A 24673-nucleotide genomic window follows, 5' to 3' on the forward strand; every position below is an offset into this window, starting at 1 on the left:
TTGAAACTCTTTAGTAAGCGTGTGGACCAACCAGGTCTCTATAGGAAATCTACGAAGCTTTATCACAAATTGTTATCATTCTCAAAACGTGTGCACGTTTGGACAGCATATCGTAAAATAGGTTTGTTTGCGTTGGTTGCATGTACACTGTACAGGAATTGGAACCAAATAGGCTTATCAGTTGTCAGTTGGGTGATTGCATCACGTGGCACGCAGTGTTTGCTGATGGAGCGTTATTAATTCACTTGATACATCGGCGTTAAGCTAATAATTAATCGCTTGGTTGCAATTCGGGCAATTACATCGACGATTGGCCCTTTATATCGCTGGGTACATCGCTCTATCGGGTTAAATAAACTCTGGGGTCACCGTTTAATCACGCAAATGTTAACAATAAATTTCCAAAAGCTATTTCATCACTTTAGTGGCCTGAGGAAGCACAGGGCCCGGGAAGGTGGCGCTTTTAGCTGTGAACAAGCTTTTATTTGTCGGAAAACAAACCGACAGCGACACAACCACCTATTTGTTGCTTACAATAGGCCCGCGGTCTGTCGCACGGAGCTATGACATCATGGTACTACAAGTCGGGACTTGTCAAGCATGTCTATTGGCTATGGTATGCTGGCGGTTTAAATGCCTTGCGTAAATACCAGCCTTTAAGCTTGCTTTGGGCTAACGCATTTGGGTATGTCGTAACGCTCTTTGTTTAAATAACCGTTTACTTTCGGCATACATGTATCACGTGCACTTACGTATGGCAGTATGCGCAAGTTAGGCCCTTTTATTTAATTAAAGGGTTTGACCTGGCTGCCACATACAAGAATGCACACTGTCGTCAACACAAAGAACAATTATGCCGTCAGCATTTCTATCCTGTCCGTCAGACCATGTCGATCGTAAAGCGAGTTTTCAAAGCAAGAGTTCCCCACGCGATGGCAGTGAACGCAAGTTAGCGCCCTGTAAAACCTTTGGAACAGGGTCTATATTGCCTGCCACAGCGTTTGGAATGAAATCGTCTCGGAAAAATCAGCTCTTTACGCATTTCAATTGTAAAATCTTCTAGACTTCAAGTTTTGCTGCGAAGTGGCAGTGATCGCAAGTTAGCGCCCTGTCACCGTTCACAGGGTCTAGCCTGGCTGCCTCATTTGACAAAACGCTTTCATCACCCAAGTTTCGGTTTCTATTTAGTTAGACTTGAATACTAGATGATCCAGCCTACAAGCAAAGCAAACTGACTGGTTTTATGTAATAGCCTTGCTCAATAACAACTTGAAAAACATACACTTACTTGTAAACGTTGCTGATTGCCTACAAATTGCTGTTGGACGGCTATGATTGATGTTTAATGGCTCTTGTAACATAATAGAGCTTTTAACCATCATTCTGCCGTATCTCAGAGCACAAGCAACGGAATAAAGGAGGTTCAAGAATGCCCACTTACCTGCTGTGCGGCTAGTTCAGATTGACCAGCGCTTCGAGTTATACACTAGATGTCATTATTTGGCAGTGAGTTGAGTAATTCGCCCTGTAGGTTATGAACAGGGACTCACGTCACTACCTTGTGATGGCCATCGTTTTCAACATAACTCAGTGCTGTAGTAATCTCCTAACTTAAAGCACGTGACACTTCTTGCTTGCTGTTACAAATGCTAGCCAACCATAGGTCACCAAGCTAAAAACCATTCTTAATTTTAAACTCAAACATTGTAGATATCAAATGCCATTTTCGGTAATATGAATTATTATAATCAGATAATCCTATAAAATGTTTGCTTTTTTATAGACAATTTTTCATAGAAATAACATGTCATTTCCAATATAAAATCATGTTCAGTATTTGAAATCACTCCTTAATTTCTAATAGTATTTTTGACGGTTGTGCAAGAACTACAACTTATGGCTCACAACTTAAAATGACAACAAAAACAGCCTCACAGCAAAGTTTAAATACATTATACAGTACTGTTAATGCTGCTCTTATTATCTAAATACCTTTGTTTTTGTTTATTTCTCTTTAATTGTGAAATATGTTTCAATGTTTTTGTTTATTTCTCTTAAAATATGTTTAAAAATTTACAACTTTATATAAACCCATTTCTAAGGTTCCGTTGGGTTTGTAGTTGCTACATTTGTTGATGTTGTTTCTGTGGTATCTAGTACTCCGTGAAGTGTCTATGTTCATTCTAGCACTTGTTTACATATAATTTATGAAATAGCACAAGCTCTGTAGTCTGTTCATTGTTAGACTCTGGTTGAAAGATAATTATCTGTTTTTATTACAAGCACTTAGGCCTATATGCAAAAAAGTTATAAGCATAGGCTATAGAAACTCATCTGTCGTTTGATACCGAAACTTTCGTATTTGGGTTACATCATATCCTTCCTCAGTGACCATAAATAAAACAATTACAAAACAAACATTGTTTGCTTTTTTTGCTGCCAGGACTACAGAAATCAGTTTGTTAGACTAAGCGGAAGTCAGTATTACAGAGTCAACTAAAATATAGCCCATGCACTTAAAAATTTCACGAAAAAGCACTATGATGAAAACGCAAACTGCAACGATTAAAGTACAAGGGCAAACAAAACAGTAACCCAATGGCTAATGCATTAACCATAAAAAAATATAAATCTAAGTTCAGTAAAAAGTAAACTCATTGATAAATAGGTGGATATTTACAAGGAACCCAGAGCCTAGTTATTGTTGCGTTATGCTCAATGTGTTTGTAGCCAGTACAGCTGTTCATCCAACACTTTAACCTGCAAAGAATGCGTCTGTTTAAAAGTCAAGGAGCGAACGTTTGTTATCAACGGGTTTCGCTGACCTTTGCTTCCAAGCCACGAGCTTGAATTCGATAAAGTCTCTCTTTTCTTTCAATTTCCTTCCAAGTTCTGATCTGCTTTTCACGTAGCTCTTCGATTTTTGTTTGGTAACTCTGGTAACATGATTTTTTAAATTTTTCACCCAAAATTTTCTCATTTTATTTTCGAAAGTCTTGCAAACGTATAACTTCAGTTAACATCTAACAACCTATTCTTACCGGATGTTTCAAGGAGTATAGCTATTGTGTAACACGGTCTAAACATTCGACTTTATAGACGTCTAACATATAAAAGAGAATTATAGACAACATTGACATTAACTGGTGGCTTGAGAAAATGAAAAATTTTTGCAGTCGAAAAGTTTAATCTTAACGTTTCTGGAAACGCTGAAATAGTTTTTACGTTTTCTCATATTTTCGATTAACTTTAGCTTTCACATTAGTTTTTATAATTTTTTGTAGTAAATACGCCAGACTGACAAAGCCGTAGAAATTTTTATAAGGTTTCATTACATAGCTACAAAAGTATAGGTTATATTAGACAGTATGTCTATGTTACGTTATAGCAGACTGTATTGATATTAAGACTAACAGGAGGCTGATGTGCTGCTGAAGCTTTTCCGGATGAAACGAGCAGACGAAGCAAATCGTCTCTTGTGCGCCTACATTCTGTTACCTGAAACATATTGCAAAAACTGACTAGTTATCAACAATGTTACATTAAATTAGAAATAAAAATTATGTTTGTTTAATTATAGCCTACACGTAATCCAAACTAGTCGAGATTACAATTTTTTTATTCTTCTATTTTACCTCTCGTTTCAGTGTCCCCATGCGAAGTAAAAGCTGAATAAATAATAAAATCTTGTTAGGTGATGTAAAAACTAAGCGTTTGTTTTCTAAGTTTCAATAATGCTTTGATTCTATTAAGGCAGAAACTCAAGATTTGCTTTAGACATAACACCAAATTATAACTTAGTCTAAGCTTTTATAAAATCTTACACAAGCAGACCTGAGCCTCATCCATCATTGCAACTTCCAGCAGTAAAATTTCACAATGCGTCTTCAGAATTCCAGCCACAAACTTTTATGAGAAAATTGAATTTATCAAAGCAAGATATGTTCGGGAACAATGGTGTTAGGTGTCATACCGCCAACATAGTTATGGAAATACGAGCTTTATTAAATTGAAAATGGAACCAAGCTCATAAAAACAATAGCTGCCAAACGATTGACAAGCAACATACCTAAACATTTCACAAAGGCCCTATTAGTTATTTTTAGACGCTTCGAAATATGGCAACAGTTTAACAGATTGCATCGTATGTTTCGGTTCTTGGAAATTGAGGGGGATCATATGCAAATTGCAGCTCTTGTACGGCACTTAACGGACATTAAATTTGTGAAATTATTTTATGGTGTGGATTGGTTTCTTGCATCCTTGCAGGTAAGTAGCAAACGGTTTTTATGTAACCTGTTTGGTCAGTTAAAGAATATTAGTTTTAATAGTTTTAAATTGCAACTAAATACAAACACTCAATAAAAAAAATTCCATAATTGCAAAACTTGTTAGTCATATAGGCCAACTAACACAAAGAAGTTTATGAAGAAAGTAACTGAATGTAATATTTAGCCATAATTTCAACAAAATTTAATGATTGAAAGATATTTGATGATAATTTTTTTAATTTATTAGCATCACGCACTTACCTCTCTGCATGAACGGCATACTACGACCAAACGTGCTTAAAGTACTTTCATAGTTCTATCAAAGGAATAAACCATGGCGGAAAATACTACAGTATAATCAAGTTACTGAATTATGGTATTGTGTCGTATTGTTAATTTTTATGTTCTAGAGTCTAGACAGTTAAAATATAGTGTAACTGATGGTACAGACTTACAGCACAAAGAAAACTAACGCTCACCAGAAGTAACAGACGAGAAACACCGGCAAAATCCGAGAGTAAGTAACATTCTGGCCAACATTCTGTAGCACAAAATAGCAGCATTTTTACAAATTTACAAAAACAAATTTACCCATAACCAAGATACATAAGCAAATTATTATGACGAAATTATTTAGGTTATTTTAAACGCTATTGTGGTGATGATAATCTTTGGTAATTAATATATCGGGGTCTTCAACATATCTATGAGAGAATTTAAGCTGGTCAGTAGATGTCGCACAAACTAAGACAAATCATTAGTTCAGTTCAACCAGAAGGTATCAATCAGGGTTGGTCCAGGAAAAGTTGCAAGATGATGAAATTTATGCTTTTATTTAGCCGTCAAGGCAAAGTTCGATTGCAAAAATGGTTTTACGCGGTTGGTGACAAAGAAAGAAAGAAAATTACTCGGGAACTCGTCAGCATTGTTCTATTGCGGAAACCTAAAATGTGTAACTTTCTAGATTGGAAGGATTTCAAGGTTTGTCTACTTTACTAGTTTATTGTAGCTTCCACTTTTTGGTTTTAGTCCGTCTGTTGGTTTATGTCTTTTACAATTGAATGACAAAATAAAATGTTATGATAGGCTGTTAAAATTTGCACAATCAAACATCAAGATTTGAGAGATTATGATGTCATAATTTAACTTCTGTTACGTCATAAATTTATGTCTCTTTTCATTTTGCACCCCCAAATCAAAATGGAGTATTGAGGGATTCTTAAATCGTGATTTCTTTTTTATTGCCCAGTAACTCATTTCTGTTCAATCAGAAATGAGTATAAGAGACGATAAATTTTTCTCATTTAAGTTTTCACGTAGGAGTGCCAAGTAAAATAGACCCAAATTTGAATAAAGGTAATTTAGTTGGACAAACTAATCACAAGTCTAGTGCACAAGTGCCCAACCACATGATGCCACAATTAGGCTTGCAGGGGCCTAGTATACGAATGCATTGCGTGGTTGTGCACTGAGGCTAATTTTCTTCCAGCAACTCTATGCTAGTACTGGCCTATAGTTCATGTATAGAAACTTCATCTTGCTGATAGTGGCAATTATTGGCAAATTGAAGACTAAATTTATCATTTGCATTGTGCTTTAGATTGTTTACAAGAGATATGCGTCGCTGTTTTTCTGCTGTGCAGTTGAAGACAGTGACAACGAATTGCTGACCTTGGAGGTCATTCATCGCTACGTCGAGATTCTTGACAAATATTTTGGAAGCGTTTGCGAGTTGGACATAATTTTTAACTTTGAAAAAGCTTATTTCATCTTGGATGAGTTCCTTCTTGCCGGAGAGATCCAAGAGCCGTCAAAGAACAGAGTTCTTAGAGCGGTGGAAAATGCAGATGCTTTACAAGAGGAAAACCAGGAGGCAGAAGCGACGAGGAGTATCCTGGAAGAATTCGGCCTCTCCTAACTTTTGTGCACAATTTTCTAGCAATATTTTATGCATACTTTCTATCAAGTCTCTCCATAAATGAACTTTACAAATTTGTAAGGTTGTTTTATGTGCCTGAAGGGCATACTTACTCGACGTAATATTGCGATATTGTATATTTTAAAATCGTGATTCTGAAACTGGAATTCTCAGTAATCCATAGCTAGCCCCTAAAACAATCGCACATATTGGTCTTATTTGCTCGCAGATACATATACAATTGTGTTTTAGGTATTTCGTGCAATGTTCACTTGCAATTTGTATATGGGAAATGCTCTGTTCCTCAGTTATACTCTCTAATAATACATATTAATCTATTCCATGTTTCTCTTTGTAGTCATTAAAATATTGCCCTGGTTCCAGACAAGCTGTTTTATATAATAAGTTAATGCATGACAGCTAAAAAGATTTGTTTGCCATAAATCGTACGAATATAAATTATCACTCTTAGGTTTGGGTGAAAACAGTTTAAAAGCCCATTTACTCCACAAAATCTCCGTATATTGGAACAGGCAGGTTAGTCAAGGGTGGCAATGACAGCAATAGAAGTTCAAGAAAGCTAATTTGTAATGCACGCAGTGGGACTAATGTCCATTAAAAGACGCATTTTATCCGACTAAATTATCTCTTGCGATCTGGAAATCCAAGAATATTTTTTAGGATTGTTGCGCTTGAAAATGCAGCCTGGAACATGGCGTCGCCTGTGGTTGATATGCTTTGACTGATTTCAGCAATGTTTTTTATATCATCCAACCTGTAACAATAATAGGAAACTTAGATAGCTTAAAATCTACAGTTATTCGATCAATTCAACTCTGGCATGATCATTTCAATACACTTTAGTGACATGATCATTTCAATATCATTGGATAACCTTGGTAGATAAAACATTTCTAGTGTATACTCAGAGTTACAACCTGCGATCTAAAAATTCCCAAGTGTCCTTGAAGTCAGGAGATTGATCCATGAGCATGAAAAGCTGAGTACTTCCATACAGCTTTGCTAGCATTCCCCTCTTGGTATACCAAGAAAAATCACTTGATTTATCCCCGGCATAAAACCAAATATCGTCGACCATCATGGCCAGTTCCTCCGCACTTTTTGGTAAAACGTTTGGTCGAAGAAGTACACCCATCGCATCTGACCAATTGTCCATGTAAGGAACAATTAATCTCAAACGAAACTCTATTGCTTTCCGAATAAATTCACTGGACTTCATTTTTTCCCCTTCTTCGTCTTGTCTCTTCACAGACTCTTTCATGAAGTGCTGTAGCCGTATGTTACTCTGTCTTACGAAATGCAGTACTAAATCCTCCCCACCTCCTTCAAAAATTCCCTCCGAAACCCCAGCCAATCCCGCAGCTTCTGCACCGCTTGAAATTGCTTTCCTTGACCACTTATATTCGTGGACAAAATCCAGTGCATTGTCCAGTATTTTTGTTTTGATGTCCACAGTGTCATCTGCATTGTCTGCGTGAAATTCATCCTGCGTGTTATCTTTTTGATCAGTGGTGCCTTCTGCCTGATCAGAATTTTTATGCGAATTGCTTTCGTTCTTAGAAGTAAATGTGTCTCCGGTAGCCGATTGCTGCTCATCACTACTGTCATTGTTCATCGAATATTGTCGAATGTTCCAAGTTAAAACAGTTTTTCTTGCGCAAGGTGAGCACACAGGTGGCACAGCAGTTTTTTGCAAATTCCAAGATTTAGATGAAACTGTGTTTAAAGGTCGTGCCACATCCTGCACGTACACTTTTGGTAATACTACACGTCTTACAAATGTCTTCAGCATTGTGTTCTACTGTCATAGCAGTAACAGAACAATATTAACCTGTAATGCCTTCAATTAAATTTATTGTTGTATAATTATACTGAAGAAAATGCCTCTCATGATCAATGTATAAAGATATATTACATTTTTTTGACATTTTGGCAATTATGCCACACTTTCTATTATATGGATAATGTTTTTCTATTAGAAAGCATCTTGAAACAAACGTACACATAATCAAGTACATTAAAAAACAAAACTTAACTTGATTTGCATATTTTCGCCACCTCTACTGCAAGCTGCAACAAATCACACACAAAGACAACATGAAGTGAGGCATGATACGTTACACCAGATAGCTAGGCTACCAATTCAAATTATGTTCTTACAATAAAAGCAATTGATCAAGTGCTATGACAAAGTGTCACACTTATCATCTCTTCTGCTTTCACCAAAATGCACAAGATATTCTTCAGTACGAAAGTTTAAGCCCAACACAGGTAAAACAACAGAAATCCAAGAAAATACATAATTGTGAACATATTTCTCATCTCTTAATTCAATTAGCGGCTTCATGAAATCAGATGTGTGACATGGATGTAATTGATAAAATGGTTTCAACAGAACTGGATGTTCTTGCATTGTCACAAACGACCACTTGAAATCGCTTGTTAAATGCTCTTGATATATTGAACTGATAAGTTTGTGGCAATCTTCTAACGACAAGCGCTTGCCTTCATTGTTGCTAGCCGTAAAGTATAGAACAGGACAAGAGTAACTTGGACTATAGACAACATGACACTCTATTGTGGTTACCTCGGCAATAATTTGGTAAATCGCTTGCTTGGAGCCAGGTGCAGCTTTTATAAACTTCTTTGATAAATAAACACTCTCAGACTGCTCTATTAAATCCCAGCCGTCTTGAAGTTCGTTTGAGACTTTGTACAAACCACGGCAGCATTTCCCAAACTCCTCTTCACTTATTGTTGCCATAATGGGATAAGTCTTTTATACTTTATCATAAAAAATCAAACCTAGTCTCATTTTTTCCAGAGTTTCGGATAGATTTCGGCAATTATTCGGTAATTGGTCAGTTGCTACAAACGTTAATCTCAAACTGACCAGCGATCGCGAAAACCTTGTTACTATTCGGTTCCAGTTCAACGCAAGTTGTGCAAAACAAATTGCGTAAGGCCAGTGTTTTCCTAAAAAACCTCACAATATATAAAGTGTTCTGTCTGATCTAGAGGTCAAATGAACAAAATAACACACAAGCTAAAATGTATCCTTTTTTAATATGATTGAAATCTATGGCAGAAAATAAATGGCAAAAAACGTTGTCTACCTAAACCTTAACTGAAAATTAATAGTCCTAACATCGATCGCAACTTAACTGGAAACTCTGGCCACTTGGGACTGCATATTTGCAGCGTTCCTTTTGCAAGTACCACTACATAGGCGTAGATGCACAGATGCTACAGACAAAATGGCTAATTTCGTTAAGACAGTGAAGTTTTACAATGGTGTAGAGTGCCCCGTTCTTGGCTTAGGTACCTACCGTGGTAAAAATCAAGAGGTCTATGACGCTGTTAAACACGCTATAAGGTCTGGTTATCGTCATATTGATACCGCTTTAATTTATGGAAATGAAGCCGACGTTGGTCGAGCGATCAACGACTCGATAAAAGAGTCTGCTGTCAAGAGAAAAGAACTATTTGTGGTAACCAAATTACCAGCATCATGCAATCGACCAAATATGGTTGTGCCTTGCCTTAAGAAGAGTTTAAGCACACTTAAACTCAGTTTTATTGATTTGTACCTTATTCATACACCTATATCTAGAGTACCCCTCGGTGATGACATTTTGGACAGCAATGGAAAACTGGATGAAAACGGTGATGAAATTATGGATGACATTAATCCTGTTGATACATGGAAAGCAATGGAAACGTGTGTCGATTTAGGACTTACGAAAAATATTGGAGTTTCCAATTTCAACAGTCGACAGCTTCAGGCAGTGCTTGATGCCTGCAGAATAAAACCTGTCACAAACCAGGTAGAATGCCATCCATTTCTTCCTCAAACAAAACTACGCAAGTTCTGCAAGGATCGTGGCATTTTTATCACAACTTATCGTGCCCTTGGAGGTGAAATTCGAAATCCAGATGAACCAAGCATACTTGACCATGAGGTGGTGAAAAAATTAGCAGTACATCATTCAAAATCACCAGCCCAGATCCTGCTAAGGTGGCAAGTTCAGCAAAACGACCTGATAGTCCTGGCTAAATCCACCAACTTTCAACGTATTGAGTCCAACACAGCAATATTTGACTTTGAGCTTTCTGAAGAAGACATGAATGAACTGGCAAAACTTGAATGTAACTGTCGATACAGGCCTTTTCTTGAAGGCATTGCAAACAAGCATTATCCATTCCACATTGAATATTAACTTATTATGAATATATTGTAATTATGTCTCCAAGATTGAAGATTAAATTCTTAAATAGTTGGAATAAAACTAACTGTTTTTTTTGCCCTTAGGCTAGTTATAAATGCGAAACAAGACTTGTTATCACAAATTTTGTTGTTTAATATTAAACAATTAAGCATCGAAACATTCCATTGTAACTTACATAATTAATCACGAATTATACTAATTAATATATAATTATGTATCCTGGAGTTCGGCGATTATATTCAGAAATTGTGGGAATGAAAGAAGCAGACTTCAGTCTCTTTTCTATGGATAGTTAGTTTGGTAGAGAGTAGAGCTTAGAAACGCAAAACTAGCGAAGTGACACTGGTTACCACAAATTTTACAATTTATGAAAGCTTTTGTGATGATAAAGAGATAATATTATATAGAGATTGAATAGAATAAAGAATTCTTATTTTTAGACGTCTGCTTTAGGATACGTGACGATAATGATAGATAGCATTTCGTACCAATAACTTCCTGTTTTCCGTTTTAAGTCGTGACATAAATGTTGTGCCTGCCTATCTTGCGTGAATTATAATTTAATTATGCACAGCTGTTCATTCTTTCTTTCACTATAAACCTATAATATGGACGTCTTTATGATGTTGCTGTGCCAATGTTTTGTCTAAATGTAATTGTTCTAAGAAACTTCAATATTATCAGTAGGCCATTATACAGTTGTCATTCTTGTGTAACCATTGTTGAATTCAACTTGACAAGACAATAAGCCGTCAAGGTGAACAATTAAATCTGTGAGTGTGAAAAGCAGACAACGACCGTATGAGACTCATATTATCATATATCATCATCCGCAATAAACATTTCAAATTTTCAACAAGTAATTATTGTAGCGAGGTGGGTCAATCTCTGAAGTTCAGGTGCCATATACCCATTTTCCATTACACTTTCCATTAAAAATGCAACAAATGTAAATTGCGTGCCTGTTCAAAAAAGCAATACACTAGGAAATTGGCATTCATTTTTGGTGTCAGTTCTGGTAGCAAGGTATGATTAAAACTCCATATACCTTAAACGACTGTTAATTATTATCGATAAACAGGAGAAGCAAAAAAAAGTATTACGCCAAGCAAAATACTTGCCATAATATTAGGCAGTGTTGCATATCTTGGTTCATTCAACCTAAGGTCAGCCGATACGACAGCTGGCATTTTGAGTTCAATAGTTTCCAGTCCTCCATCGATTTCCCTCACAACTGTTAACTTGTTTCCTTCAAGCTTTTATTTGGAAGCAAAAGTTCCCTGTTAAAAAGTAGACGTTGTTAGAAGTAGATGAGTCTCCGGTAGCTGACTGCTGCTCATCGATGCTCATCATCAGGCTAAAAGTTAACATCAACCAACAACTTACAGGCTACCTGTTCAATTAGTTGGGTTCCATTAACAGAACACTTACTAATAAGAGTAAACTTTTTGAGCGCTTAGGAATAATTAATTAGTCTACTGTACATAGTTTATAAAATAATAAACGGAAACTCTGCTGTCATTTTCGAAGTTATGATTCTGCTAGGATTCTACCAGAATGACGGTGGTAGGCCTATATTTTTGCAGCATACGTTGCATTATACATACATTGTTGCACACCTGCTACAGACAAAATGGCTAATTTCGTTAAGGCAGTGAAGTTTTACAATGGTGTAGAGTGCCCCATTCTTGGCTTAGGTACCTACCGTGGTAAAAATCAAGAGGTCTATGACGCTGTTAAACACGCTATAAGGTCTGGTTATCGTCATATTGATACCGCTTTAATTTATGGAAATGAAGCCGACGTTGGTCGAGCGATCAACGATTCGATAAAAGAGTCTGCTGTCAAGAGAGAAGAACTATTTGTGGTAACCAAATTACCAGGATCATGCAATCGCCCTAATCTGGTTGTGCCTTGCCTTAAGAAAAGTTTAAGCACACTTAAACTCAGTTTTATTGATTTGTACCTTATTCATACACCTATATCTAGAGTGCCCCTCGGTGATGACATTTTGGACAGCAATGGAAAACTGGATGAAAACGGTGATGATATTATGGACGACATTAATCCTGTTGATACCTGGAAAGCAATGGAAACGTGTGTCGATTTAGGACTTGCAAAAAATATTGGAGTTTGCAATTTCAACAGTCAACAGCTTCAGGCAGTGCTTGATGCCTGCAGGATAAAACCTGTCACAAACCAGGTAGAATGCCATCCATTTCTTCCTCAAACAAAACTACGCGAGTTCTGCAAGGATCGTGGCATAGTTATTACAACTTTTCGAGCACTTGGAGGTCAAGTTCGAAAACCAGACGCACCAAGCATACTTGACCATGAGGTGGTGAAAAAATTAGCAGTACATCATTCAAAATCACCTGCCCAGATCCTACTAAGGTGGCAAGTTCAGCAAAAGGACTTGATAGTCCTGGCTAAATCCACTAACTTTCAACGTATTGAGTCCAACACAGCAATATTTGACTTTGAGCTTTCTAAAGAAGACATGAATGAGCTAGCAGAACTTGAATGTAACTTTCGATATGTACCTTTTCTTGAAGGCATTGCAAACAAGCATTATCCATTCCACATTGAATATTAACTTATTATGAATATAATGTAATTATGTTTCCAAGATTGAAGATTAAATTCTTAAATAGTTGGAATAAAACTTACTGTTTTTTCTGTGCCTTCACTTATAAATGCAAAACAAGACCTGTTATCACAAATTTTACCACTAATGATAGCTTTTGCTGGTTAATATGAAACAATTAAGCATCAAAATATTCCATTTTACATAATTAATCATGAATGATATTAATTAATATATAATTATGTACCCTGGAGATCAGCGATTATATTCATAAATTGTAGGAATAAAACAAGCAGTATTTTCTATGGATATTTTGGTATCCCAGTAGAGGTTAGAAATGCAAAACTAGCGAAGTGACACTTGTTACCACAAATTTTACAATTTATCAAAGCTTTCATTGCACGATATAAAACAATATCGAGACATTCTATTTGCATTAATATCATCTTACCCTGTACCTTTCGTGTAACCAATCATTTGGAAAGAATATTTATTTTGTCTTTAAATGAAAACAATGTTTATTGCATGGAATTTGAAATGAAATTATATGTCGCTTGAAAGTTACAAAGTCAATTTAAACAAGTCCGGCTTCTTTCAGTTTGGAAATGAGCTCCCCTGTATTTTCAACTTTCATCCCTGCGTCTCTTACGGGAGGGTCACTAACTTCCAACACTTCGATACTTGTCGCAATTTCTACGCCAAGGTCAGATGGGGACAGCTTGTCTACCTTTTTCTTTTTTGCTTTCTGGAATAAATATGAAGTGGATGGTGAAATATTAAATTTTGCAATTAAAAATGCAACAAATGTAAATTGGTTACCTGTTCAAAAAATCAATACACTAGGAAACTAACGTTCATTTTTGGTGTCAGTTCTGGTAATAAGGTATCATTAAAACTCCATATACCTTAAACGACTGTTAGTTATTATTAATAAATAGGAGCAGCAAAGCAAGAAACCAGTATTGCGCCAAACAAAATACTTGCCATAATATTAGGCAGTGTTGCATATCTTGGTTCATTCAACCTAAGGTCAGCCGACACGACAGCTGGCATTTTGAGTTCAATAGTTTCCAGTCCTCCATCGATTTCCCTCACAACTGTTAACTTATCTCCTTCAAGCTTTAACTCCGAAGCAAAAGTTCCCTGTTAAAAAGTAGAAACTAAATGGATTGCTAACAATTCAGACATTGAAACTTCATAAACCGCTTCTAAAGTTCAATATATCTTATAGTTCAAACATCTCCGTGTGACATATTATAATACCTACACTTAAAAATAAAACCACATACATGACCTAGAGATCGCTTAACAATATGTTTTCTTCAAAAACACTCCACCTGTTTATTCTCATACTTCATGTTACCTGTGGCCAGTCCAAGAATGACGCGGTCATTTGTGCAGTCTGGTTGCAATCATCATCGATTGCTTGTTTGCCGACAATAATCAGCCCTGCTTCTTCCTTTTGTGCCAACTTTGCTAATATTTTTGACACCTATGCAATATACATATGTGAAAAATTTGTAGTTAAAACGATTAACTGCTTTGCTAGTTAACCAACAGGTTGCAAAAACACCATAAAACAAGGAAAACCAACATGTAGTGGTCCAACTTTTGGATAATCTGCAGCAGGAATTTCAACATGAATGCCACGATCTGCCCCCATGGCGAGAGCTGTGCGGAGAGTTTCCTGGATATAAAATATGACAATGCTTGAATAAAACTTTAAGATTTTCAATTAAATCAACTGATTTTGTAAACTGAACCTGATTTTGTGTTGGACCACATGTCACGGCAACCACTTCACTAGCGAATTTTTTTTCTTTCAACCTGCGATTTGCGGTAATGTTATAACAATAAATTTTCGAATATGCATAAGCTATGTACTCAGTATAACTTGAGTTTCATCATCAACTTAAACCAAAATTTTTAGTTTCTCAAACGTTTGCAATCCCACATGAAGGTCTGAAGGTGAAAGTACCTCAATATGTGATCCATATGTGAGAGTACAAAAGTAAATAAAACCCAAAATTTCTATTGAAATAACACACCTGATGGCTTCTTCCACAGCAATTTCATCGAAAGGGTTCATCGAATGTTTCACTCCTTCTGTCACCACTCCAGATTTGTCCGGCTTGACCCTGATCTTTGCAAAACATTAACTGATTTTAAACGTGACACAGATGACATTTAGGTTATAGGCTAACACTTATCGAATTTGTCATGGTGGGAAGTGCAGCAGATACACGAATGAGACTCATGAACGTGCACAAAATACTTCCACACAGTCACACCAACTTGTAATTCAAACAAACCAAGCAAAATTGGTTGTTTGAACAACAATATATAAGCCAAGAATTAAAGCTTCAGTGCAGGCCATCACGTCAAAATTTGCATTTTTGCACACACGAGTTCTTGTCGAAAACTGCCGTATGGTACATTACAGTGGGGCGAACAACTGTGCTACCGAGCTGTCGTACTAAATAGTAATAAACTACAGCTTAAGAAAGTAGCCTTCCAGCACATAGTCACTCACTTTCACAGCATAGTCAACGACCCTTTTCACTCCAACCAATACACGAGCCATCTCAAATATTCAGGTACAGGCCAAACCTTTGCTAAAAACCAGATGCTTCTGACCTTCCTTCAAAGTTTTGGTTCCTTGGCTAGAAGTTATGTAACGTTGCGATTACCACAAAAAAATTGTTTCAGAGTTTCTCTTCAGAATAATTGCAAATATGAAATTCTTAACAGCAAATGTCAACACTATCACGGACATTTTTTAATTAAAAAAAATTGTTTTTTTAATTTTTATGCGACATAAACTTACTTTTTATATACTTAGATTAATATTTTTAGTAAGTAGGACCAAAATTTTTACCTTACAAGCAAAATATTTTTTTAAAGAGAAACATAGCATAATATTCATAGAAATGAAAAGATCTCGTTTTCTATAGGGGAAAACCCTAACACTAAATAAAACTGTCCCATGTTTCTGTTGCGTGGCTTATCAATTACCGGTAACATTCTAAAACATTTCAGCATTTTGTGTTAAATGAAAATAAAGTTCAGTTTGACAGAGTTAGAAGAAAATAAAAACACGCTGTAGGTAAAAATTAAAAAGTAGTTGTACGGAGTAAATAATTACAATTGTACCAACGCTAGACTGCCATTCGTGCAAAAGAAATGTTGGGTTACTGTTTACAGTATGTCCTACTGTTATGTTGAAGTAAAGTATTTTGACAATATTTTTTTTTTAGGAATCATTTCATTTTCACAGAATTTAATCTGCTAGGGCCTACAGGTTTGTTGAATAAAACCATAATTTAACTTGTCACAATGAAGAGTGAACAACGTGGTGTTCCTAAGTCAGGTCGAAGATGGAAAGTCGTTCGACCAGCAAGGTTTGTGTAGAGTAGTTTTTATTTAAAATGGCTGTTTTTTGTTTTTATTTGGCTTTGTAGACCATAGTAGAAAGTGTGATGCTTGCATGCATGAGATTCATCATCTTGTACAGATAAGACTCATAATCGTACCAATTCATAATGAAACTGGTTCTCTGAAGTTACCAATTTACAATGAATAAAGAGTTGAGGCTTCAACACATGCCAATGCGATTCATGACAAAATTTTTGTCTTTTATGCGCAAGTTTTTGTCGAAATCTGCCACACTTTCCATTCAAGCTGATTATATTCAGACTGCCGAGTATGGCAGGAGCACACTGGAGATCTTTTTGGCCGAAATGGTGATGCAGATCGGAGTGTGGATCAGATCAGATACGGAGATAAAAAGGACTTCAACTTTTTCTCCGGCTTCTATTATGAAAAGCCACCCGTTGCATACCACAAACGCTGGATATGCTTGGGCTACGAGTCACGATGCACACCCGAATTTTGCTTCTGCACCCCCGAGATTTTGGCGAAAACTGCCATACTCAGCAGTCAGACTCATTACTGTGTTAAAACGTTAAAAAAATCACAAACTGGTAACTGTGATGTTTGTAGATTTTCTTCAATGCAGAAAGACAAACCCCTGCGAAGTACATGGCAGAAGAAAATGCAGAAGAAAGCAGCCGCTAAATCAGTGAAGCAGTATGAAAGTGAATTGACTGAAACTCGGAGGTATTCATATTTTCAGATTGTATGAAGCAATACATAATTTACAAATGTGTACCCCACTAAAAGAGATATGTATAATTTGTTTCTATTTCAATTGAAAAATCAGTGTATTTCCAGCTATTTTTTTTCACAAATTTTTGTCGACCTAACCAAAACGTTATAATATATTAAACTAACCATCTTCTAAACCAGGCATCACCAAACTTTTTTCACAGAGGTCAGATAATCATAAAAACTGATGATCGCGGGCCTAATTCCCACTTTGTTCAATAGTTTGTAATGGAAAATGGGTATATGGCATCTGAACTTGAGAGGTTGACCCACTTCACTACAATAAGTATTTGATGAAATGTTTATTGCGGGTGATGATATACGAGTCTCATGAGGTCATTGTCTGCTTTTCTCACCCACAGATTTAATTTATACCATGACGGCTTATTGTCTGATGACTAGCTTCAATTAGCAGTGATCAATATTATAATGACTTGTTTTTCACTGCTATATTATAGGACCAAAGTCCTTGTCACCTTGTGAAGATGACAATAGAGTTGTCTATCTTAACACTGAACTTATTCAAATTGAATTCAACAATGGTTACACAGGAATGACAACTGTATATACCGATTATATTGAAGTTTCTTTGAACAAATACATTTAGACAAAACATTTGCACAGCAACAGCATAAAGACGTCCATGTTATTGGGTTTATCTTAGTAGAATAAATGCATTGAACAGCTGTGCATAACTCACGCAAGATAAGCAAGCGCGATATTTACGTCATGATTTAAAACGGAAAACAAAAAGTTTTTGGTACGCAATGTTATCTATCATTGTCGTCATGTTTCCTAAAGCAGACGTTTGAAAACAAGAATTCTATATTCTATTCGATTTGTATATTATAATATCCCTTTATTATCACAAGTTTACCATACAATAAGCTCGTTTGTGATACAGTGAGGCTGGCCGGACAAATCAATCTTGCGGTCCAGATGTGGCTCGCTGACTGTAGTTTGGTGATCCCTATTCTAAACAAATTATAACTTCATTTGAGTCTTTGTAAAACTTTGTAACCAAGTAATATATTTTTGACTTGATTCAAGTTGTGCTAAATAGCTGTTTAACTTGATTTCATTCAAAGTACGACTCAAGTTTTCGAGTCAATGCTGTTTACTTCATAAAATTTGCTTATGCTGTACCACACACTCTTGCATGGACCAACTTCATCTGAAATTTGGCAGTTTATAAACCTAATTTATTTTAGCTTAAAGGTAAATATTTTCAATGCTGACCAATATTCAATAACTCAGTTACCTTAGAACTTGAATTGAGTCAAGTTGAGCAATCTTAGGTAAAGTGACAAAAGTAACTTCTGATGGATGTGATATATTCCTGCATAATACATATTCACGAATGTCAGACTGTAATTATTATACATAATCATTCCTTGGTGCCTTCAGTAGGCATTTGTCACACCATTAAATATGCTTTGTTTTTTCATCTTCAGCATCTTGTGGATTTAATAAGTTCTATTTTTCAGACAAGAGAAAATCGAGTATCGAAAACGTGTTGAAGCTCACAGGAAAACTAAAGAAGAAAACCAAAAAAAATCCGAAATCGTTGAAGTTGTGAGTAATCTTGGTTTCTTTGGATCAGCTGAATTGTTTCATTTCATTTAAATCTTGCACATGATACGTTGGAAAAGAATTCTATCGGTGTCTATCATCTCTTCGGCAAATTGATGCCAGTAATGTTTTATTTTCAGATTACAAATCCCGCAAAAATTAAAAGGATGAAAAAGAAACAACTTCGAAAAATTGAAAAACGTGACACATCTGGAGTTAAAACAAAGAAAATGTGAATTTTTATTTAATCGCTATTTTTCTGCTGAATTTTTGTTAGAAAAAAATATTCAGCTTCCTGGAGAAGATCACAGGCAGCATTTGTACCTCATAAACACTTCCCAAATAATTCAGTACAAGAAGTTTATCATTTACTTCACTGCATATTCTCTTACTACTGTTTTCTTGTTACTCTTTTTAGCAGGTCTTATGCTCGCTAATGGGCTCATAGGTTATCACTGCTTCAATTGAGGCAAGTTGGGTTTGTTTTTATGGTGAATTTAATATGAGCTTTCACCTAAATGTGTGTATGGCAACTTTTAAAAACAAATCTTATGATTATATGCTTCAAGCATTTTGTGCAAATAAAGCTCCATGCACACTAAAGACAGTGGTCATACGGGAAAATGATAAAATTAGAAAGTCAATGATTAAAATTTTACAGAATCGTAAAAGCAAAGTACTGTACATGTGGAAAACTATGGTATGCAGCTGAAGTTTTTTATCCAATATCTCTGACTGCCCCTCACGTGTATACAGTAATTGGAGGTGAACTGCATTAGGGAACAGAAATAACAGCAGAAAATGATTATGGCGTTATAACTTTCTTGGCGATTTTCAGAGCGATATAGTACTGGCAAAAATGTGAAGTGACGTCGGGAACAGAATGAAGAAGGTATTTAAACCAGGACGGATTGGTCAGGCCGAAACGATGGAGTCTTTTGTACGCCCTGAAACAAATTTAAATAAAAACACATGACAACGTTCAGTTGTAATTATACCAACAGATGGTCCACGCCCATTGCGTCAGATCTAGTCCAGCTACCTTTCCTTTCTTCCACTTGTTACGTTGATCTTGTGCGCCAGCTGGCGGCTGTCTCGGCAGGGTTGGAGGCCGTCTTTTATCTTTCACCTGCGACAACAACACCGCCTGAACTTTTATTCATTCGTTTTGCTTTTCGTAATTTGCGCGGTGGGGCCGAGAATACAGAGCTGATTGATAAAGGCATGTTCCGCTTACTTAACTATTATGATCCCAGTCACGCGCATTCGTAGAAATAGCGAGACTTTTCTCGAAAACACAGAAGAAAATTCTCAAATGCATTTACGAGAAAACATCAATTACAAGCAGAATAAGACGGTCTATACCTTAACGGGACTGAACTGTTCGGATATGGCAAGATCCTCAGCGTTGCTGGCGGTCCGTAGAACATCTGGCACGAAGCCACCCACACGCTTATAGCGGGGTTGGCTTGGAGCCACGCCCAACTCCGACTGGCGCTGGAAGGAGAAATCGTCTGACAGAGACCGCAACGCTTCCGGGGAGAAAGTCCCCGTACGCTCGCTGGGACCTACGCTTGGTGGCGCCGTCGAGTCTGTTTCGTCTTTCCGCGCGAGAAGAGTCGAGCGGTCGTCGTCACTCTGACGAAATTTCTCTTTGTGACGTAACGATGACGAAACGTGTTTCGGAAGATCCTTAGCGGCGGATTCACTCGAGGATTCGGACCGCCGCAGAAGGGAGGCGTCATCCGTCACGTTTTCCTCCTCCGGTTTTGATTTTAGGAGAAAGGACCTCCTTCCCCTCCTTGACAAGGTCGATGACCTACTGAACGGGGTTCGCATGGACGGTGCCCGGCCCAACTCTCCGTCCGGATCCTTTTTCACCTGGAAAGGATTTTCTTTCCCCTTCGACGTGTAGATGAAGGATACAATTGCGATCCAACAGTACATCTGGGAGGAAAAAAGTTGTAAATGACGAACTCTGAGCTACAGCCCCCATATGGACGGCAAATGCAATTTAGCGTCATGACCGCAAGTGTACGACTGCTTTGATCTATTTGAACAATCTATTTGCCTTTATAGGTTGAAATATGTATTTCTTAAAAAACAACTGTCTGGTAGATTTGAACAACTTTGTTAAACTTTATTTAATTGTACCAGGATACGGATCGCCAGATTCATGTTTTACTGTAGGAAGACCCTGCACCTCACAACACTATTGCTATGAATTGCATATCAACAATTTTCTGGCGGTCGGAAGGGTGAAGTTCACGCAGGAACACCAAGTTTGGTCAACCGAATACCTGGTATCGAGATGATTATGTGTACCGTCAATGTGGTGAGATATTAGTGTGGGTTGTAACCAAATAACTAGGCTATTTCAGGAATGTGGTGCGTAGGCAACGACGTTTAATGATATTCTGTCGTAGCCAGGGTAGTTACATATTATTAAACTTGTTTGATTGCTTGCTTAACGTCTTTGTATCATGATGTCGCTGGCGCACACTTTCTCTTGTGGGCAAGGAGATTTGGTGGATCTTTTCATGAATCAAACACAACGTGAATGAGAAAATGTGCTGTTGTGAAAAATACCAGTGGGCAACAGAAATGCGCCGTCGTAATTATGCCGTCACAGAGCTCTTACTTAATGACGCTGAAAATTTTGATATTTGTTTAAAAGCATTGGTCGAATCACTGCAAGCTTACAAGGCCACCTTTTGACTTGTCATTTGCGAGAAATGCCTGATAACTGGTTTACAAGCATGACATTGCCTTGACGAGATAAGAAAGACGGTGAACATGGTTCTGGAATTTTTCGTTTCATGTTTATCGTATTGGCTATGACGTCACAACAAACTTACCCACCTGGGTTAAATTTCGCCACCACACTTCGACAAGGGAGAAAACACCGAACCCAGTGACCTAAAACAATGAACCATAGTTACGTCATTATCAAATCGTATCGCTTTTTTATACATAAATATGACATCATCAAATATTAAAACATAACAGGTCGTACTTTGAAAGTCATAAGAACTTCAAAAGTCATTCAAGTCATAAGAAGATGTGTTCAACATCAGCATCAAGTAAAAATTTGAGTCAAAGAAAAATGTCTTCGCTGGGTATCGAACCAAAACAAACTTACCTCTGGAAATAGAAAGAGAGGACCGTAGCAGGTGGCCTTCACGAAAAAATCCACAAGAAAGCTGAGCGGGACCACGACCAGGAATGGGTAGAGAAATTTCATGTTTTCCTGCAAGATGAGAGTAACTGATAAGGATGATATTTACAACATAGACGTTAACCGTTAATTCAGAATATGAGGCGATGTTAAAGTATATCTGCTACTTCCGCGGTACGCTCTGAATTAGCTGGTAAGCTGCAGTCTGCCATCATTAACGATCTTTTGAAAAGCATTGTGTGTAAATGTGGGCAACACTTCAAAATGAGTAACAAAACCACAACAGCATGAACTTTTGTGTCGGCGTGTAGAGCTCAGTATTTTTGAGTTACAAACAGGAAGTACTTGGAGACCACAAAGCTAAAAGCCTGCTCAACAAATCGACGCCCAATTTTATGACGCGCTTATAAATTAAGCCATTCGATTTTACAACAAATTACATGACGCGTGATCGTGTCACTTAATCGATACCGTAGTCCACCATTCCGAAGCATCTTTCCCTCAAACCAGCTTTCGATTTGACGTTAACTCGATACAGGCACGTTAATCTAGGTCTTTTGCATAATTCATGGCCAACCACAATTGGCCGGGCTTACAAACGTGTCGAGAAACAGATTCACAGTCGTCCAACCTCATGAAACTTTAATTTTAAGCTTGTACACGAAGTTACAAAACGATCAAGTTGCAGACAAACGAGCAAGACCATGTAATTGCCATGGAAACTTATTGCAGTCAGTGAAAGAACTGTTACAATTTACCAATAACACCTAAAAATACTTACAAACCATGAACCGACTATTGTCGCCATCCCAACGCATACTTGAACACCCAACATTCCGATTTCGACGTAGAGGCCGATAATGAACTGGTCTGTTGCGTAATAATTAGCAGCTCTTATTTCAAAGTAAATCAAATGCAACAATACAAATATCCCTCTGCGACTATCTTGGAATTAATTAGTCAATCAATACGTCATCAAAAACGTCATGAAATTTAAATAATCATCCAGCTTACGTGTCTGTGGCAATTCAAAGTCGATTTTCGGCATCCCCCATAAGACTAAAAGCAAGAGCCTGACGGTGCTTTGAACCTGAGAAAATCACTAGCACAGTGAGATGTAGAAAGATCAGAAATAACAGTTAAATTACAAATCAAAATAGCCGAAGCCGAACTTACAAATAACTTCCAACCGGACCCAGACACGGCGTAAGGGAGTGGCCTTTTCCAGCAGAAGCACACCCTGTAGCACTCCACCAGAGGTATCTGCACTAGCCCCCATTCTATCGTCTTCATCGCGAGAAGTTGCTATCGCTGTCTTTTGACGACAACTTTATGTCGGTTATATTTACAATTATGACAAGCTTTTTCGCTTCACATAGCTATTGCTCAGTTATGACGTAATCTGTAAATAAAACATACGTAACCTATTTGCTTGGGCAAGGTTGCAAAGTTACCACAATTTATAAACATGATATAGACTCTATATAGAGTCACAGTTGGTGAAAGAAAATACTGCCAAGCTGACTATACTCACCATGACTGGTTTCTCGGAGTTAACAAATAGTTCAGATCATCATCGCATTTATACAATAAACGCCACTTTATAAATCCATCCCTAGCCCAACCGATTTCGGATTAAACAAGCAACGGTTTTATTAACCGGTGCACCTATAAACCAGCGCAGCAAAACAACTAATCCTAATGGTAAAAATGTAGTCAATCTTCTATTCAAATCTAGCAACGTGACTTTCTTAGATGGAATGTTGTTTCTTAGATGATCGCATGCTTCGATTTTCATAGAATCACTCATATCCATGTCTTTAAATGCTCTTCTGTCCAATTCCAAAGTCAAACGTCGAAAAAACTCGGCATCTCTGCAGTTGATGACGTTTCCTCATCTCGTTTATACCGGTCACTTGAAGCTCCCACTTTGGAAACGAGTTCCCGATTGAGTTCTGCCTCAGTGAATTGGTGCACGACCTCTAAGCGTCTTCGATGTATTAACTGGGGGTTTATTTTAATGGGAGTATTCTGTCCCAAGCAACTGAGTTTAATATGTGGATGGGATTAGCGACTTATGAGAAGACATCACTAGCACTAGCTCTAAATTGCAAGCGAAATTCTCGGCAACAAAACTGTCATAAATCGTAACGCGACTTAACGGTTATATATTTCACTGCAAATAAGGTTTCAGGAAACTTTGCGCGCAGTGAATTGGTTTGTTACCGCAACAAAATTTACAAATCATTACCACAGCTTTCTCGCTTGAGTAAAATCTGACTCACAAAAATTACAAAATCAGATAAAAACTCCGTCAAAATACAGCAAATTAGCTATGTTCTTGACGGCGAACACTGTATATGTGGTAATTAGCGTCCATTAAACGACGTTGTGTGAGCGAAGCAAGTAGTAAGGTGAACAGACTGTAACAGATCTGCCTGGGGTATTTCGAAAAGCGAGCAAACACCGTAAACAGTAATGGCTGTTGAATGAGTGTGCGTCCCACGTCACGAAACGTCAATTAGTAAAACATTAAGCCCTTTGAAACTGTATGGTATTGTGACGACAAAATGATGCCGTTATTAATTCACAATTTGTTAATCCGAATCAACGTGACGTTTTCTTTGTTTGTTTATTGTAAAATCGGCATCATGAGCAATTGGCGCGCAACCCCATTAGACTAATTACAGAGTTTTAAATGGAACGTACCTGCTGTTACTGAGCTGTAAT

At 37.1% G+C, this 24673-nt stretch overlaps 6 protein-coding genes, 1 long non-coding RNA gene and 1 pseudogene across 8 annotated transcripts; 4 read left to right on the forward strand and 4 right to left on the reverse strand.

Moving 5' to 3' along the window:
• Window positions 1-2279: 2279 nt before the first annotated feature.
• Window positions 2280-3949, reverse strand: LOC143447216 (uncharacterized). The gene is made up of 5 exons (XR_013114054.1): window positions 3835-3949; window positions 3636-3668; window positions 3415-3498; window positions 2826-2936; window positions 2280-2760 (listed from the first exon to the last, which is right to left on the reverse strand). It is a non-coding gene; the product is annotated as an uncharacterized LOC143447216 (long non-coding RNA).
• Window positions 3950-4988: 1039 nt separating this feature from the next.
• On the forward strand, window positions 4989-6534 carry LOC143445243 (AP-1 complex subunit sigma-2-like). Its single transcript, XM_076944192.1, has 2 exons — window positions 4989-5252; window positions 5872-6534. The coding sequence occupies exons 1-2, from the start codon at window positions 5004-5006 to the stop codon at window positions 6187-6189; spliced, it is 567 nt and encodes a 188-aa protein (XP_076800307.1). The 5' UTR covers window positions 4989-5003; the 3' UTR covers window positions 6190-6534.
• Window positions 6535-6567: 33 nt separating this feature from the next.
• Window positions 6568-8364, reverse strand: LOC143445241 (ubiquinone biosynthesis protein COQ9-B, mitochondrial-like). Its single transcript, XM_076944191.1, has 2 exons — window positions 7128-8364; window positions 6568-6964 (listed from the first exon to the last, which is right to left on the reverse strand). The coding sequence occupies exons 1-2, from the start codon at window positions 8000-8002 to the stop codon at window positions 6832-6834; spliced, it is 1008 nt and encodes a 335-aa protein (XP_076800306.1). The 5' UTR covers window positions 8003-8364; the 3' UTR covers window positions 6568-6831.
• A 1061-nt stretch (window positions 8365-9425) lies between these two features.
• LOC143445244 (1,5-anhydro-D-fructose reductase-like) lies at window positions 9426-10663 on the forward strand. Its single transcript, XM_076944193.1, has one exon. It carries the CDS (start codon window positions 9468-9470, stop codon window positions 10428-10430), a length of 963 nt encoding a protein of 320 aa, XP_076800308.1. The 5' UTR covers window positions 9426-9467; the 3' UTR covers window positions 10431-10663.
• Window positions 10664-12029: 1366 nt separating this feature from the next.
• LOC143445245 (1,5-anhydro-D-fructose reductase pseudogene) lies at window positions 12030-13122 on the forward strand (annotated as a pseudogene).
• Window positions 13123-13502: 380 nt separating this feature from the next.
• Window positions 13503-15705, reverse strand: LOC143445246 (electron transfer flavoprotein subunit beta-like). The gene is made up of 7 exons (XM_076944195.1): window positions 15560-15705; window positions 15075-15169; window positions 14790-14853; window positions 14621-14713; window positions 14390-14518; window positions 14011-14169; window positions 13503-13771 (listed from the first exon to the last, which is right to left on the reverse strand). Exons 1-7 carry the CDS (start codon window positions 15608-15610, stop codon window positions 13601-13603), a joined length of 762 nt encoding a protein of 253 aa, XP_076800310.1. The 5' UTR covers window positions 15611-15705; the 3' UTR covers window positions 13503-13600.
• Window positions 15706-16287: 582 nt separating this feature from the next.
• On the forward strand, window positions 16288-19368 carry LOC143446845 (coiled-coil domain-containing protein 86-like). The gene is made up of 4 exons (XM_076946681.1): window positions 16288-16427; window positions 17029-17145; window positions 18681-18768; window positions 18906-19368. The coding sequence occupies exons 1-4, from the start codon at window positions 16363-16365 to the stop codon at window positions 18999-19001; spliced, it is 366 nt and encodes a 121-aa protein (XP_076802796.1). The 5' UTR covers window positions 16288-16362; the 3' UTR covers window positions 19002-19368.
• A 43-nt stretch (window positions 19369-19411) lies between these two features.
• LOC143446844 (uncharacterized) lies at window positions 19412-24230 on the reverse strand. 2 transcript variants are annotated; one of them, XM_076946679.1, is made up of 9 exons: window positions 23478-24230; window positions 23120-23345; window positions 22958-23033; window positions 22725-22813; window positions 21908-22015; window positions 21628-21684; window positions 20131-20712; window positions 19808-19894; window positions 19412-19712 (listed from the first exon to the last, which is right to left on the reverse strand). In XM_076946679.1, exons 2-9 carry the CDS (start codon window positions 23234-23236, stop codon window positions 19662-19664), a joined length of 1167 nt encoding a protein of 388 aa, XP_076802794.1. In that variant the 5' UTR covers window positions 23237-23345; window positions 23478-24230; the 3' UTR covers window positions 19412-19661. The 2 variants fall into 2 exon arrangements, with proteins under 2 accessions (XP_076802794.1, XP_076802795.1); XM_076946680.1 differs by lacking the exon at window positions 23478-24230 and having other exon boundaries at window positions 22958-23045; window positions 23120-23241.
• Window positions 24231-24673: the final 443 nt, after the last annotated feature.

This window comes from Clavelina lepadiformis, chromosome 2 (assembly GCF_947623445.1).
Source record: "Clavelina lepadiformis chromosome 2, kaClaLepa1.1, whole genome shotgun sequence".
Taxonomy (NCBI): Eukaryota; Metazoa; Chordata; class Ascidiacea; order Aplousobranchia; family Clavelinidae; genus Clavelina; species Clavelina lepadiformis.

Excerpts from the sequence above, each read along its gene's own strand:
- LOC143445241 (XM_076944191.1), bottom strand. The coding sequence starts at position 8,002 with ATGCTGAAGACATTTGTAAGACGTGTAGTATTACCAAAAGTGTACGTG. Across the intron at positions 6,965-7,127 it reads TGGGAATTTTTAGATCGCAG|GTTGGATGATATAAAAAACA; the intron begins GTTGTAACTCTG and ends TTATTGTTACAG.
- LOC143445243 (XM_076944192.1), top strand. The coding sequence starts at position 5,004 with ATGTCGCACAAACTAAGACAAATCATTAGTTCAGTTCAACCAGAAGGT. Across the intron at positions 5,253-5,871 it reads TAGATTGGAAGGATTTCAAG|ATTGTTTACAAGAGATATGC; the intron begins GTTTGTCTACTT and ends ATTGTGCTTTAG.
- LOC143446845 (XM_076946681.1), top strand. The coding sequence starts at position 16,363 with ATGAAGAGTGAACAACGTGGTGTTCCTAAGTCAGGTCGAAGATGGAAA. Across the intron at positions 16,428-17,028 it reads AAAGTCGTTCGACCAGCAAG|ATTTTCTTCAATGCAGAAAG; the intron begins GTTTGTGTAGAG and ends TGATGTTTGTAG. Across the intron at positions 18,769-18,905 it reads AATCCGAAATCGTTGAAGTT|ATTACAAATCCCGCAAAAAT; the intron begins GTGAGTAATCTT and ends TTTTATTTTCAG.
- LOC143445246 (XM_076944195.1), bottom strand. The coding sequence starts at position 15,610 with ATGGCTCGTGTATTGGTTGGAGTGAAAAGGGTCGTTGACTATGCTGTG. Across the intron at positions 14,854-15,074 it reads GCTGTGGAAGAAGCCATCAG|GTTGAAAGAAAAAAAATTCG; the intron begins GTGTGTTATTTC and ends CGCAAATCGCAG. Across the intron at positions 14,170-14,389 it reads CATTCTTGGACTGGCCACAG|GGAACTTTTGCTTCGGAGTT; the intron begins GTAACATGAAGT and ends ACTTTTTAACAG.
- LOC143445244 (XM_076944193.1), top strand. The coding sequence starts at position 9,468 with ATGGCTAATTTCGTTAAGACAGTGAAGTTTTACAATGGTGTAGAGTGC.
- LOC143446844 (XM_076946679.1), bottom strand. The coding sequence starts at position 23,236 with ATGAAGACGATAGAATGGGGGCTAGTGCAGATACCTCTGGTGGAGTGC. Across the intron at positions 22,814-22,957 it reads CTTTGAATTGCCACAGACAC|ACCAGTTCATTATCGGCCTC; the intron begins GTAAGCTGGATG and ends ATTACGCAACAG. Across the intron at positions 19,713-19,807 it reads ACAAGTGGAAGAAAGGAAAG|GGCGTACAAAAGACTCCATC; the intron begins GTAGCTGGACTA and ends AATTTGTTTCAG.